Source organism: Heloderma suspectum, chromosome 2 (genome assembly GCF_057233095.1).
Source record: "Heloderma suspectum isolate Gila_16-S chromosome 2, 16-S_ref, whole genome shotgun sequence".
NCBI classification, from domain to species: Eukaryota; Metazoa; Chordata; class Lepidosauria; order Squamata; family Helodermatidae; genus Heloderma; species Heloderma suspectum.
Window position 1 is genome coordinate 363,380,001 of NC_139459.1, and position 15,369 is coordinate 363,395,369.

General features: G+C 47.7%; 1 protein-coding gene across 1 annotated transcript in view; it reads right to left on the minus strand.

The window, feature by feature from the left end:
• The window catches only part of LOC146355718 (complement C4-A-like), a 93,555-nt gene that overhangs the window by 25,812 nt on the left and 52,374 nt on the right, over positions 1-15,369 (minus strand). The window contains exons 24-31 of the mRNA XM_084830638.1: positions 13,186-13,389; positions 12,153-12,228; positions 11,445-11,601; positions 11,170-11,310; positions 9,385-9,556; positions 8,153-8,364; positions 6,660-6,818; positions 5,166-5,225 (exon numbers count right to left, since the gene is read on the minus strand). Coding sequence (XP_084686764.1) covers positions 5,166-5,225; positions 6,660-6,818; positions 8,153-8,364; positions 9,385-9,556; positions 11,170-11,310; positions 11,445-11,601; positions 12,153-12,228; positions 13,186-13,389 — 1,181 coding nt within the window. The remainder of the gene's footprint in view (positions 1-5,165; positions 5,226-6,659; positions 6,819-8,152; positions 8,365-9,384; positions 9,557-11,169; positions 11,311-11,444; positions 11,602-12,152; positions 12,229-13,185; positions 13,390-15,369) is intronic.

The window sequence follows — 15,369 nt, forward strand, 5'->3', positions numbered from 1 at the left end:
TCTGTCGTCCCTTTCTCCTTTTGCCTTCAGTCTTTCCCAGCATCAGGGTCTTTTCCAGAGAGTTTTGTCTTCGCATTAGGTGGCCAAAATATTTCAGCTTCAGCTTCAGTATCTGTCCTTCCAATGAGCACTCAGGGTTGATTTCCTTTAGGATGGACTGATCTGACCTCCTTGCAGTCCAGGGGACTCGTAAGAGTCTTTTCCAGCACCACAGTTCAAAAGCATCAATTCTTCGGCGCTCAGCCTTCCTTATAGTCCAGCTCTCACAGCCATACATTACTACTGGGAAAACCATAGCTTTGATTAGACGGTCCTTTGTCGGCAAGGTCTCTGCTTCTTACTTTGTCTCTGCTTCTTACTATGCTGTCTAGGTTTGCCATAGCTTTCCTCCCAAGGAGCAAGCGTCTTTTAATTTCATGGCTACAGTCACCGTCTGCGGTGATCTTGGAGCCCAAGAAAGTAAAATCTGTCACTGCTTCCATTTCTTCCCCTTCTATATGCCAGGAAGTGATGGGGCCAGATGCCATGATCTTAGTTTTTTTAATGTTGAGTTTCAAACCAGCTTTTGCACTCTCCTCTTTCACCCTCAACAAGAGGCTCTTTAGATGTTAGTTGGTGTTTTGGTGTTAGTTCTAGAAGGTGTTGTAGGTCTTCATAGAACCCATCAACCTCAGCTTCTTCGGCATCAGTGGTTGGGGCATAGACTTGAATTACTGTGATGTTGAATGGTTTGCCTTGGATTCGTACTGAGATCATTCTATTGTTTTTAAGATTGTACCCCAGTACTGCTTTTCCCACCCTTTTGTTGACTATGAGTGCTACTCCATTTCTTCTAAGGGATTCTTGCCCACAGTAGTAGATATGATGTCACCTGAATTAAATTCACCCATGCCTGTCCATTTTAGTTCGCTGATTCCCAAGATGTCGATGTTCAATCTTGCCATCTCATGTTTGACCACCTCCAGCTTACCTTAATTCATTGATCTGACATTCCAGGTTCCTAAACAATATTGTTCTTTACAGCATCGGATTTTCTTTTCACCACCAGACACATCCACAGCTGAGTGTCCTTTCGGCTTTGGCCCAGCCGCTTCACTCTTTCTGGTGCTACTTAGAAATACCCTCTGCTCTTCCCCAGTAGTATATTGGACACCTTCCGACCTGAGGGTCTCATCTTCCGGCGTCATATCTTTTAGCCTTGTGATACGTTCCATGGGGTTTTCTTGGCAAGAATACTGGAGTGGGTTGCCATTTCCTTCTCCAGTGGACCACATTTTGTTAGAACTCTCTGCCATGACCTGTCCGTCTTGGGTGGCCCTGCACGGCATAGCTTATGGCTTCACTGAGTTACACAAGCCCCTTCGCCACAACAAGGCAGTGATCCATGAAGGGGATAATAGTAGTAGTAATGGGGGACTTCAATTTCCCCGATATTTGTTGGGAGACAAATTCTGCAAAACATGGCCCCTCCAGGACATTCCTGACTTGTGTGGCGGATAACTTCCTCCTACAGAAAGTAGAGGAAGGAACTAGAGGATCGGCTATCCCTGACTTGATCCTAACCAACAGAGATGACTTAGTGGATAAAGTAGCAGTTACAGGAACTCTGGGGGAAAGCGACCATGTTGTACTTGAGTTCTTGGTTCTAAGGGAAGCAAAAGCCGAGTGTAGTCAAATGTGTACCCGGGATTTGAGGAAAGCTGATTTTAATAAACTCAGAACAATGATCAGTAAGGTCCCATGGCAAGCGACACTAATGAGAAAAGGAGTCCAAGATGGGTGAGAGCTTTTAAAAAAGGAAATTCTCAAGGCACAATCACAAACCATTCCAACAAGAAGAAAAGGTGGAAGACAACAGAAGAAGCCAATGTGGCTTCACAAAAAGCTTAGGGATGACCTGAAAACAAAAAAGGACACATATAGGAAGTGGAAAGAAGGCCAAGTAACAAAGGAAGAGTACAAGCAGATAGCACAGAATTGCAGGGATAGCGTCAGGAAGGCTAAAGCTGAGAATGAGCTGAGGTTAGCAAGCAACAACAAAAACTACAAAAAGGCTTTCTTCAGCTACGTGCACAGTAAAAGACAGAGGAAAGAAATGGTGGTTCAGCTATTAAATAAGGATGTCAAAACGATAACAGATGACAAAGAAAAGGCAGAGGTGCTCAATTCCTACTTTGGCTCAGTCTTCTCCCAAAAGAGGGTCTATGATCCCCCTGGAAAAGGCGAAGTACAGGCTGAAGGGGCAGGATTGCAGCTTGAGATTGATAGGCATATGGTCAAGGAACACCTAATGACTTTGAATGAGTTCACATCTCCAGGGTCAGATGAACTGCATCCTAGAGTAATAAAGGAACTGGCAGAAGAAATCTCAGAACCGCTGTCTATTCTCTTTGAGAAATCATGGAGGACGGGGGAAGTGCCAGATGACTGGAGGAGGGCTAACGTTGTCCCTATCTTCAAAAAGGGTAAAAAGGAGGAACCTGGGAACTACAGACCAGTCAGTCTGACATCAATCCCTGGGAAAATTCTGGAGCAGATGATAAAGGAATCCATCTGGAAGCACCTTGACAACAATGCCGTGATTACTCGAAGCCAACATGGATTTGTCAAAAACAAGTCCTGCCAGACAAATCTGATCTCATTTTTTGATCAAGTAACCTCCCTTGTAGAACATGGGAATGCTGTAGACATCATATACCTCGACTTCAGCAAAGCTTTCGACAAAGTGCCCCATGATATCCTGATGAGCAAACTAGCTCAAAGTGGGCTAGATGAAACAACAATCCGGTGGATCCACAGTTGGCTACAGAATGGGACTCAAAGAGTGCTTATCAATGGGACCTTCTCAAACTGGGGAGAGGTAACGAGTGGGGTACCGCAGGGCTCAGTCCTGGGCCCAGTGCTCTTCAACATTTGTATTAATGACTTGGAGGAGGAGGTGCAGGGAATGCTGATCAAATTTGCAGATGATACAAAATGGGGCGGGATAGCTAATACTTTGGAAGACAGAAACAAAATTCAAAGTGATCTGGATAGACTGGAGCGCTGGGCAGAAAGCAACAGAATGACATTTAATAGGGAGAAATGCCAAGTTCCGCACCTAGGAAAAAGAAACCAAATGCACAGTTACAAGATGGGGGATACGTGGCTCAACCACACTACAAGCGAGAAGGATCTTGGAATTGTTGTCCATCACAAGCTGAATATGAGCCAACAATGTGATGTGGCTGCAAAAAAAGGCAAATGCTATTTTGGGCTGCATTCATAGAAGCATAGCTTCCAAATCCCGGGAAGTACTAGTTCTCTTCTACTCAGCACTGGTAAGGCCTCATATGGAGTACTGTGTCCAGTTCTGGGCACCACACTTTAAGAAGGATGCAGACAAACTGGAGAGGGTTCAGAGGAGGGCAACAAAGATGATCAGGGGACTGGAAACAAAGCCCTATGAAGAGAGACTGAAAGAACTGGGCATGTTTAGCCTTGAGAAGACTGAGGGGAGATATGATAGCACTCTTCAAGTACTTGAAAGGTTGTCACAGAGAAGAAGGCCAGGATCTCTTCTTGATCATCCCAGAGTGCAGGACACGGAATAATGGGCTCAAGTTACAGGAAGCCAGATTCCGGCTGAACATCAGGAAAAACTTCCTGACTGTAAGAGCAATATGACAATGGAACCAATTACCTGGGGAGGTGGTGGGCTCTCCCACACTGGAAGCCTTCAAGACGAGGCTGGACAGCCATTTGTCAGGGATGCTCTGACCTGGATTCCTGCACTGAGCAGGGTGTTGGACTCGATGGCCTTGTAGGCCCCTTCCAACCCTACTATTCTATGATTCTATGAACCCTGACAGAATATTAAAAAGGTGGACTATTAACCTTAGCAGTACAATTCCTACTCTTTAGTGTTGGGAATATTGCAACCCCGTCTGCAATTTACTGGAAGGAGGCAGTGTTGCAGTTAATGCATGGGAATTTTGACCACAGCTAGTCTTAGGATCTCTACAGTCTATAATGTGGTTTCCTGTGATTTCTTCCATTTGCTCCTCCCCTTCCTTCCCCCCCTCTCTGACCTCCACCATAGCTGGGAGCATGCGTGTTTGCTGTCTCGCTCCTGCCTATGTAATGGAACACAAAATGGACTGAACAAACTCTTTTGAATCTCTACGTTATTCTTGTATATACAATGCAAGTACATTTGTGAGTAAACTGGTTTCTTGCTTTCACTGAAGAAAGGCGTGGTCTTCTTTTATTATGCTAAGATAGCCTATGTGCCTGTGGGACTGGTAAACACTCATTCCTTTTGCCTTTTGTTTTTAGTCTGCTAGTTGCCTTTCTAACAGGAGGCATCATTACTAAATAATCCCATCATTTTAAAGGGCTGATAATCCTTCCTCCTCCCACCCATCCACCCAGAACTTATTTCCTGACATCCAAACAGGGGCATTTGTAGACACAGGTTGGCTACTTCTCCCACTTCTGAGTTTTGGCACCTACAGCTGAGCTACATTGAAATCTGGATTCCTGCCTCCAGCTTCACTGTGGATTCTAAAGGAAATTATACTATCGGTTAATGGAGATTCACCCTTTTTATTATTTTTCTTTACTTTCTGGTGTGCATGGCCACTGAATCCTATGCTATAATATTTCCATCAGTAACTTGGGGATATTAATTAAGGAAGTCAGGGAGTGTGCAAATGTGTGCAGGAACTGGCGGGTAAGTGCAAAGAAGAGAGGGCAAAGAATTAGGCAATTAGTCATGACGGCTATAGATTAGCTCCAGGATCAGAAGCAGTATGCCTCTGTATGCCAGTTGCTGGGAAACAGGAGGAGGAGGCTGCTATTATGCTCATGTCCTCCTTGTGGGTTTCCCACAGGCAGCTGGCTGGCCAGTGTGGGAACAGGATGCTGGACTAGATAAGCTTTGGTCTGATCCAGTGCAACTCATAAGAAGTTATTAAGGTGTAATAGTGGAATGGGTGTTGGACTTGGACTGGCAAGGCTTGGGTTCAGATCCCTCCATCTCTTAGCCAAGCCTCCCTCACAGGGTTATTAGGAGGATCAAAGTGGGGGAGAACTCATTATGCCACCTTGAGCTCATACAAATGAACAAGAGACAGAGAAGCAATTACTTTTAATTTTTAAAAAAACTGTATGAAGATACTCACAGTCAAAACCCCTTTTCCTTTCCCTTGCACTTTTACATGGATGTCACTTCCCAAGGGAAACTATAAAAAGAGGGGAGGGAATAACAAGATGGGAGTGAGTGACCAATCCAAATAATACAATAATATCAATATGGAAGCCTAGATGGAAGTCACTGGCTGGTTAGGGAGGCAAGGAATGAAAATGAAAGGGTCTATGGGACTCCCCCTGAGTCATACTTACACTGTTGACAGCCAGGGCATTGCTAAGTCTGGGCCCCTGAGACCACGGACACAATTTTTTTCCAAGGACCCTTGGCTCTATTCCCCAGAGCCCTAGATGTCCATTGGTGCCAATAGAAAGTCCTTTTTCTCAGCTTCGTTGCCATGCAGTGGAGGCTGGTGGCTCTGATTTTGGTGGGGCTATGATCCGCCTTGAAAACTGCCCTGTGCATGTCAACAGAGGAGGCTGGTGGCCCTGGTTGTGGTGGGTCTGTGAATCCATTCTGGGTTTCAGTCAGAGCCACCCAGAACTCCAAAGGAGCTATCCAAGTTGCTGAACCTAAGTTGGGGATCGGGTTCGGTGCCTTGCAATGCTCCTTCCCCAAAACCTCCTGCACAGCAATTAGGCTTTAAAAAATCTTCCAATTGTTTTTTTAAAGCTTAATTGCCAGGCCTGGGGGTAGGATTTCCACAGGGATAACAGTTGGAGGGTTAACCCTCCAAAATCCCCCTTCCACGTGGCAATTAAACTTAGAAAAAACCTTTCCAGTGGTGCCAATGAAAGGATTGGGCCCTGAATCTTCTATGAAATAACAGCATGGTCAATAGTCAGGGATGATAGGAGCTGTCCAAAACCTCTGGAGGACACCAGGTTGGGGAAAGCTGCCCACATATCTATTAATGAACAGCAGCATACCAAGAAACTCAGGTTTGTTTTTGTTTTTTTTAACAAAAACAAGTTTCTAGACTTTATGCATTAGAGCAACGAAAGGAGGTTGGGGGGAATCTAAATCTTGCTTCCAGGTGACAGAATTCTGCCCCAGGAAAAGCTGAATTCTACCACTTGAAGGAATGTTCTCTCAAGGAACAATTAATCGCTAATTAAACACACTGAGCAGAAAAACGGGCTGCATTTACAAACAGAAGCTTGTCAACAAATGTTAGAAAGGCTGACTGGAACTTACTCGAAAGTAGACATCACAGAAGGCTCTTGGCCACGAGAAGGGCATCGAAGGGTGATATTGTGCTCTATGAAGCAGTTGCGTGCAACCTCTGTTTTACACATACAGCCTTGATCAGGAGTAGGCAACCTGATGGGGGCCCCACTCCCAGATGTTTTGGACTACAGATCCCATAAGTCCCAATCACTGGCCATGCTGGTTGGGGCTGATGGGAGTTGTAGTCCCAAAATCTGGGGGGAACCAAGTTGTCCCCAGAAAGGTGGGATGGGAAACCAACCAACCAGAAGCACCCACTGGAGCTGCTGCGAGGAGAGGGCAACGCAGGCTCGGGTACCTGCAATTCCTTCTCAACCGGATCGTTGGACCTCCCGAATGAAAAAAACAATGGCAGGCTTTTCCCAGGGAGGGTGAGGGTCACCTCCAGTTCGTTCCCTTCCTCTTTGAAGGTGCTGACCCAATAATGTGACAGAGCTTCCAGCGCCACGACTGTGTCCTGAAAAGAGAAGCGGGTAGACAAATCAGGAGTTTGGCCAGCTGCAAGATTTTGAGGGGGAGGCCCAGACTGCACTCGCTTTCCCCCTGTAATGAGAGAGAGAGTCTTGGGAATTTTGCAACTTCGTCTGCAAGTTACAGGAAGTGGGCAGTGTTGCAGTGCGTTCATGGGAATGTGGGCATAACTAGCCTTAGGATCTCAATAGCCTACAGTGTGGTTTCCCACTTCTTCCCTTCCTCCCCCCACCCGCCTCCTCCATTGCTGGGAGCAGTTGTGTTTGCTTTCTTGCTCCTGCTGATGTTATAGAACATGAAGAAATGGACTGAACAAGCTGTTTGAAACTGCATGCTATACCTGCATTTTTATGCAAGAATCGTTTTCAGCTTTTTTTCACTGAAGATGGGTGTGGTCTCCTTTTTTCAGCCTTGTGTGCATGTGGGACTGGTAAACACTCATTCTGTTCTGCCTTTTGTTTTTTCTCTCTGCTAAACTGCCTTCCTAACAGGAGGCATCATTACCAAATAATTCCCATCAGAGAGGAGGGGTGCAGGGGGGATCTGTGATAACAGAGGAAGGGCTGGAGCCGAAGGCTCAAACCCCATGGTGCAAAGGTGCAAACACTAACTACCCTGTGCAGCTGTTGTCCTCTGCACAGGTGCCGCATCTGCACCCTGCCGTCCCTTTCTCTTTCACTCCTTTTCTTCTTCTGCCACCACCACATCCACGCTACTGTTCCCTAGCTTCCCACAAATGGGTCAATAGGCCCCAGGCCAGCACAAAGATGCTTAGTAAGGTGGCCACGTGTCCTATTTTACGGAGGAAGTCCTCTATTTAAAGGGCTGTCAGAGGACAGTCCTTCAAATAGAGGACAGCCCTGCATTTGACAGATCCTCTGTTTGAAGGGCTCTCCAGTCCAAAGCCTGTTTAAAGATCAAGAACCAACAGAAGGGAGGGAGCGCAGAAGGGCCTTGGAGTTGCCCATCAGCGGTGAGCACCTGCAGAGCAGACTGGGCAGGCACACCACTCACCTGCTCACAGTCTTCCCCACAAGCTAATTTTTACCCTTTTGGTGCTCTGTAGCTGCTGCAGATGCAGTTTTTTAATCGGTGCTGCGGGTGGGGGGGCTGCACACAGGGGGACTTTCTGTCAGAAACGGCCCCCAGACCATCCCAAAGTTGCCCACCCACGTTGTAAACGAACCAGCATGTCTAGTCTAACACAGACAGCCATTAAAAATGCCAAATAAATCCTAGTTTCTATCCGTAGCCGTTACTCAGATCCCGCACCAGTACCCCTGCTCTGAAGGAAGGCTTTATGGTTACATCAGGTGGTACCTGGGTGGATTTGAAACCTCCCCCGTAGTTCCTCTGCTCCGTCAGCCACCGGGAGACCTTGCCGGCTGCTACAATGTCGTTTTGCTTCACCAGGTGCAGGAGACCATAGGCCGTGGCCTCCACTGAAATGGCTGAAGCTGAAGGCAGCCGCTTGGAGGTCTCCCCCCGCAGTCGGTCCTGCTCCTCCACAGCCCAGAACATCATCGTTTTGTCTGGAGGCACAAGTGCGAGAGAAAAGGATTTGTTGGCCAAGACAGACGTGATGCAGGAGACCGTGCTTTAAAAAATTAAAAATAAATCTGTAGCAGCTGTGGAGGAATCCGATTCAGATCAGGGACACAACTCTAGAGGGGTGGGGGTCAACACTTTCCTCTTCAGCATTCCCCCCCAATCTCAGTGCCCCACCCAAAGTGGCTATTTTGTCCTGAGGAGAAAAAGATACAGGTTTCTCTTATGCAAAGTTTCAAAGGGATGTTTGTAACCCTGGAATGGGGAATGTCTGCAGGTGGGGGCAATCTGGAGTGTGGAAACTCTGTAGGCAGAGGAAAGGGAGATGTGCCCCCCTGTCCCCTTCTCTGCTCCAATTGTCCCCTCCCCAAAGTGGCTTTTCCAGTTTATAAAGGGCCATCGGGCTACCATGAAATGTATTTGTGTGTGTAATGTAGGCAGAGGGGACCTTCAGCCCACAGGCTGAATATGGCACATGGAGCTTCCCCCTCTGGCCCACTAGTTTCTTCCCAGGCCCCATTCCCTCCCCCCAGGTAGGGGAAAGTTTTCATCTTTGGAGATCAGAACATTTCCCATCGTGGTGTGCTGGATGGGAAGGCTGAAAGATAAAGGTCCGGAAACTTCTGCTCCTCAGCTGATCTGCATCGATCAGCTGAGGGATCAAGCTGGGAAAGTGGTGAATGTAATATATATGAATGGAGTATGTGAGTGTCTGTGTGGATGGAGTGCGTGAGTGTGAACGGTGTGTGCGTGTCTGTGTGAATGGTGAGAGTGTGGGGTGGCCATGCCCACTGCTGGCATGCAGCCCCTGGTGGCAATCCAGCCCTTGGACTGAAAAAAAGCTTCCCACCTCTGGTGTAATGTGTAGTCTGGCCCTCCTTCCAGTTCAAGTCCCTATGTAAGAGATGCACATTTTAAGACCTGCCCTGGCAGAGTAAAGAAGATGTCTTTAAGATTTCCAGCTCCAGGAATGGAAATTTTAAATTATGACAAAGAATGAGTACTTTGATCCTGCGAGGCAAGGTTCCTCAGGCGGGTATCAGCGGCAGCAATGGCCAACTGGTCATCAGAAGCAAGCGAGAGGGCGTAGCTGGTGATGGCAATGGGGTAAGATCCCAGGGATACGTCGTTCAGTTTGCTAGCAAGGAAGGTCGTAGCCCGAGCCAAGCTGTTTTTCTGTGAGAGGAGGAGACAGAATCAGAGCTGGTTAAGGAGACCTCTGAGCTGCTCCTTACAGCCTCCTGCTGTTCACTATAGCCCACACTGCTTCCCTTCCTTGTTGCCTTGGTGCCATTATGTGAAGAAAGTGAGCCAGGCCCAAAAAGGAAAGGGAAAAAGGATGTGCACAGGGAGGATGGAGGTTACTAAAGTTTGTTTTAGGTTACCCAACCAAAGGCTGAACAGCCACTGAGTAGAGATGCTACAGCTGCATCCTGCACTGAAGAGCCTACATCTCAGGGCAACTTTCTCCGTACCTTTCTTGGTGCCAAAGTGGCTGAGCGCACGCACGTGCATGTGTGTGTGTGTGAGAAAGAGAGAGAGAGAGAAAGTGTACAGGTGATGAGCCAGAGTAAGACAGAAAAAGAGATGGGGATGGGGATGAGTTGGCTGGTGGAGGGGAGAGAGACAAAAGGATTTTGCCTTCTGTGATATAGGTTTCTGTTCTGTTGGTGCTGAAAACTGTGGGGTTCAAAGGAGTTGTTTAGTGAGTTGGGACTCAGCTCCCCCACCCCTGCCCTCTGCCTTGTACTCAAGTCTTTGGGGCAGGTTAGTTGTCCTTTGCTACACCCCCCACAGCAGCCATTTTGTGGTGGTGCCCAGGACAGTTTATCAAATTACCAAATGTGACCACTGGCTCCAAAAGCTTGCCTATATCTGCATAGATAGTTTTCAAGGTTCCTTCCAACTCCATGATGTTCTGGTTCTATGAATCAGAGGAAGGACCTTCTGTTCTTTATAGATCCAGGCCATTTACCACTGGCCCAGTGGTGTTGTTGTCTGCATAGTGCAGATGGCTGGGATGAAGGATATTCACTTGCCTAATGGGTTTTCACCCAGGGATTTCTGGGTATGGCCATTGTGCTACATCAGCTCTCATATTTATTAACACACACAAACACACACACACACACTGAAGTTTATGCGTGCTTTAATTAGCCTTTCTCAACCTGGTGCCCTCTAGATGGTTTGGACTGCAATTCCCATCATCCCTGGCCCTTGGCCATGCTGGCTGGGACTGACAGGAATTACAGTCCAAACATCCAGAGGGCATCGGGTTGGGGAAGGCGACTGACATCTTTCCTTACAGATACAAATTCCTAGAGAGGTTTGCCTGGCACCTACATCATACTCCTTCCGGTGCCAGGCGAACCTTTTTATTCTCCCAGTATTTTAGCATTTTAGCTTCCTAGTCTTTTAGCTCTGGTGCTTCAAATCTGTATTTTAAACCTCTGCATTGCTGCTAGGTTTTATTCTGGTTGTACTGTTATTTTGTGGTTTTAAGCTTTTATATTTTATATTGTTTTATGCTGCACCCAGAGAACTTTGGCTATTGGGTAGTATAGAAATGAAATGAAATTAATTAATTTATTTATTAATTAATTAAAATAAAACAGCTTGCCTCCTGGACCAGTCATAAGGGCTAGTAACTTGTGTGTGTGTGATTTAAAAGAGAATAGCAGAAATTCTCATCATGCTGGGTTCTGTGCCCCATCTACAGATGCATCCACTTGTGAAGGGTGGTTGCTGAATGTCAACAGTTGGCTCATGCCCCTTCCCTTGCTTCATACCACTTGACTCAGCTGTTCCAGAATCTCCCTCCCCTTCTCTGGATCCGTCTCCTCTCCTTCATACATGGACAAGGCCTCCTTGATCGCAATGGTGACGAACGACGTGAGCGAGATTCCCCCGTGCAGGCCGCCGACACCACCCTACGGTAGGACAAACAAGGCATCCACTCATGGCAGGAACCTGACGGTGACAATGAATGTAGGGGTTCAATGGCTGTGCACCCCAGAATGGTGCAGGATTGAGGATGGGCCACGATTGTTGCACGAGTATTCACCTGCATCTCCCGATGATAGACAGGGGCTGGGTCTCTGAAGGAGCCGTCAGACTCTTGCATTTCCAGCAGCCACTTTACCGTTTCACGGATCTTATCCTCATCCACAGCCTGGTACTCACTGCTCAGAGACAGAACTTTCACCACAAAAGCTGTCAGCCTAAAGCAAGCGAGAGCGGAAAGAACAATAGGTAAATCAGCGCATGGGTCAGTGGAGGCAGTGAATCTACTCCGGGTTTCAGTCAGAAGCAGTCAGAACTCTGAAGGAGCTTTCCAAGGTACTTCCTCATCTTCGATTGCTCCTTTGGAGTTCTGACTAGTTCTGACTGAAACCCCAAGTGGATTCACAGCCGCACTGACATCAGAGCCACAAGCTTCCATGGGGAGGCTCAGACAGGGTGTGTGTGTATCAAAGGCAGTTGGCCACTGGGTGATCAGACACACACTGTGTGTCTGATCCAGCAGAGCTCTTATATTCTTATGTCAGAGCAGACCCATTGAAATGGATGGGACTGAAGTTAGACTAACAGTCGATACAACCCACCACCACCACCACCCCCACTGCATCTTGCTTGCAAATGAGAGAGAGGAGCTGGGGTGCATAATAAGGAGGGGGGTCTGCTAAGGGCCTGGTGCCCCAAGATTCTCACTTGGACCCTCCCATCCCTCCCCTATTGCTCTTGCAGACTCCTTTGCAGTGCTGGGTCTCACCACGTACTGCTGGGGCGGCTGAGCCAAGCTCCATAAGACCCATCCGGCTTTCGGAAAGTGAGGATCCGCTCATAGCCTGCAGTGCAAAAGACAAGGGAGAGACCCACATAGTCATGACTTTTTTTTGGATCACCATTTTTTGTTGCATGGAAGGAGAGAAAGAAACAGACAGGCTTATGTAATGGCCAGGCACAAGTACAGGGCCGTGGTGGTGGTGGTGGTATCAGGGAGGTGGCCTGTTAATGGATGGACAATGGTCTAGTGGAACCAGGACTCATAGGGATGCAGCACCAGCACTTTTTTTATTTAGCAGGGATGCTGACATCATCATCCCCCGCAAACTTCCCTGTTCTCTCTGAGCTTAACTGCAGTCCTCACAGTTGCTGGGGGGTGGGCGGGGGAGAAGAATTTTTCCAGCAACAATATATTGTACCCCGTTGTAATACAAAATATTTTGGGATGGCTTGGTCTTCAGTGGGTAAATAAGATCCATTAGCTTTACAAAAGACCAGCTCCTGATGGAGATGAAAACTGCTAGAACAAATTTGTTGATATGGATCAACACCACAGCCTGAATGTCTGGACTCTGATGGGGACTATCATGATGAGCGTCTGCACTTCAGAATATACCACTCCACCACTATGAATAGATGTCCATAATGTGGAAAATCCTCAGCTGATGCTCCAGGGAGAGCTGGTGAGGCGGATTAGTGATCACACAGACACCAGCCAGTCAGTACTGGTACCACTTTTGGCAACTAAGCTATTACCAGCTCAGACTTGCCCAACCAGCTGCTTTACAGACTTTTTGGACAGCTCCCATCAGCCTCAGCCACCAGGGCTAATGGCCAGGAATGGTGGGGGTTGTAGTCCAAAAACATCTGGAGAGCAGCAGGTTGGGGAAGGCTGTATGAGTTAATATGGCAAACGTACCTACACTCCATGAATGTACCCAGGTCTTTTCTAAGAACTTAAGCTACTCAGGGAATGCCTTTATGCAGCGCAACGCATGTTCCTTATGCATCCCACGCACCTGTGCGGAGGTTCTCCAATGCCTTTTCCTTGCTCTCCGGTTTCAAATTCAGCCACTGCTCTGTCTTGTCCAAGTAGCGCATGGCATAGATCCCGGGGGCCAGCAAGACCATGGTTTGCTCTCCGCATCCCTGTGGAACCCGCAGCAGAGAAGACAGGCCGTCTGGGGACAGAGAACTCTCCAAGGTGTCAGTCGGTACTGATCCTGCGCCCGGGTGAAAGAAGGGTTCAGTGGTCAGCATGGGTTGGCAAGGGGCTGGATGACCAGGAGGAATTAAGCTATTTCCCCTCCCCACAGCTCCTTTTCTTTTTAGCATTGGGATATCTGGACACAAATTTTCAACATAACATGTAATTCACAGTGGTGCCATTAGGGCAGGTGACTTGTCCTTTCCCACACCTTCCATGACAGCCATTTTGTGATGATGCCCATGGCAGTTTATCAAATTGCGAAATGTGCCTATGGCCCCAAAAGTTGCCTACCCCTGGGGTAGAACTTTGGGGCAAACCTCCAGGGCCCCACTTAGCAAAATGAGCAGGAGAGTCCCCAAAGGCAGCAGGAAGAGGGTGTAGTAGAGGGTGTGGTAATTACCTAACTGCACCACAGGGGAGATGGGACAGCACAGGCAGGAGAGGGCAGAGCAGACTCCTTTCGTCTGCCCTTTCTCCACATGGATTCTCTCCTCTACCCCACACATTTGAAAACATGGTCATCATCACATCTAATTTCACCCTTAGACTGGAATACACGGCATCCATTCACACATCACATAGCACAAACCCAGGTTTGTCACAAAGCGTACTCGCGACAGGAAACCTTGGCAAATTTGTGCTCCCAATGAGTGTGTCTGTATGGAGGGCTGGATTGAGGGGCAGTTGAGCCAGGCAAACTGTCCAGGGCGCAGAGCTTGGTGGGCCCAAGATACATGAAGGGCACCTATCCACAGGCTGTCCGCTCAACTATCTGCTTGACAGCTGAGAGAAACAGGACGAACTGTTCATCTTGATATGCAATGCCAGCAAATCTCATAACATGAAGTCATACCCATTGCCATCTCAAGAGGGGGCCCTCCGTAAGACCAATTGAAGCAAGTTAGTGAAGTTATACACTTCAGGCTCCATCCTATCCAGATGCTCGACAGCCTCTGCTTTCTTTCTAGATGGGCATTTTTGCTTATCTAGCTAGGGCTCTGCAGAGGGGGAGGGAAGGAGGCTGGGGAGGGCTGGGGAAAGCCCACTTCCCTGGTCCCCTCCTCATCCACAGAACCACCCCCTTTCCCTCCTCTCCAAGGTTGCTGTTGCAAGCGCCAAGAGACAGCCAGCGTGGTTCTCTGTGTGCCAGCTGCGAGGGGGAGGGGTGGGGAGCTCAGACTCCTGGGTCCGGAGTCGGAGCACTGTCTCTGACCTCAGATCCGGGAATCCAGACTATCCTAAGGTTCCTCAGATGCTGTCTATGGGCGATAGGATCGCTCTCTTCACTTTAAAAAAGAGTGCCTCTGTAAGATCATTAAGGCTGGGTCTAAAACCACCCAACTGCACCACTTGTAATTCACCCCTTGGCAAAAGACTCCGGACAAACCTACACCCCAGGGCTTGTGCAAATATACCCTCTGGCTCTAGTATTTATTTCATTTTACGAATGGTTGATTTTTAAATTTCATTTAACTCAAGGGACATAAATGCTGCCAAATCACCGCAATAATAAAGTCCCAGGTTTCTGCATCATCTCCTGTGAGCAACTGTCACTGCTCTAATGAGAGATTGCCACAGTGTCAAAAATAACCAAGAAATAATAACCAATAAAGAAATCTGCACTTGATCCAGTTTTACTCATACTTAGAGTAGGCCCATTGAAATAAATGGGGCTTAAGTCTATTATAATAAACGCAAGTCTAAAGGGGATCCTGTTGGCTGCAGGGACATAAGCAGAATAATCTTGCTTTGTAGCTTCTTGCTGCAATCATTGCCCCTAGCGTTTTGCTTTCTTGCTTTGCTAGTTTGTTCCTGCTTCATAAAATCTTTAGCCTTCACCCATTGGTGTGTTCATTGTTTCTGAATCCTAAAGAGAAATATTACCACCTGGCAACACACCCTCACCCTGCCTCATTCACAGAGTTTTACGGGGGGGGGGGGGAGACATCATCATCTTCCAGTTGTTACCCTCCCCTGTTTTTCCACTTTCTTC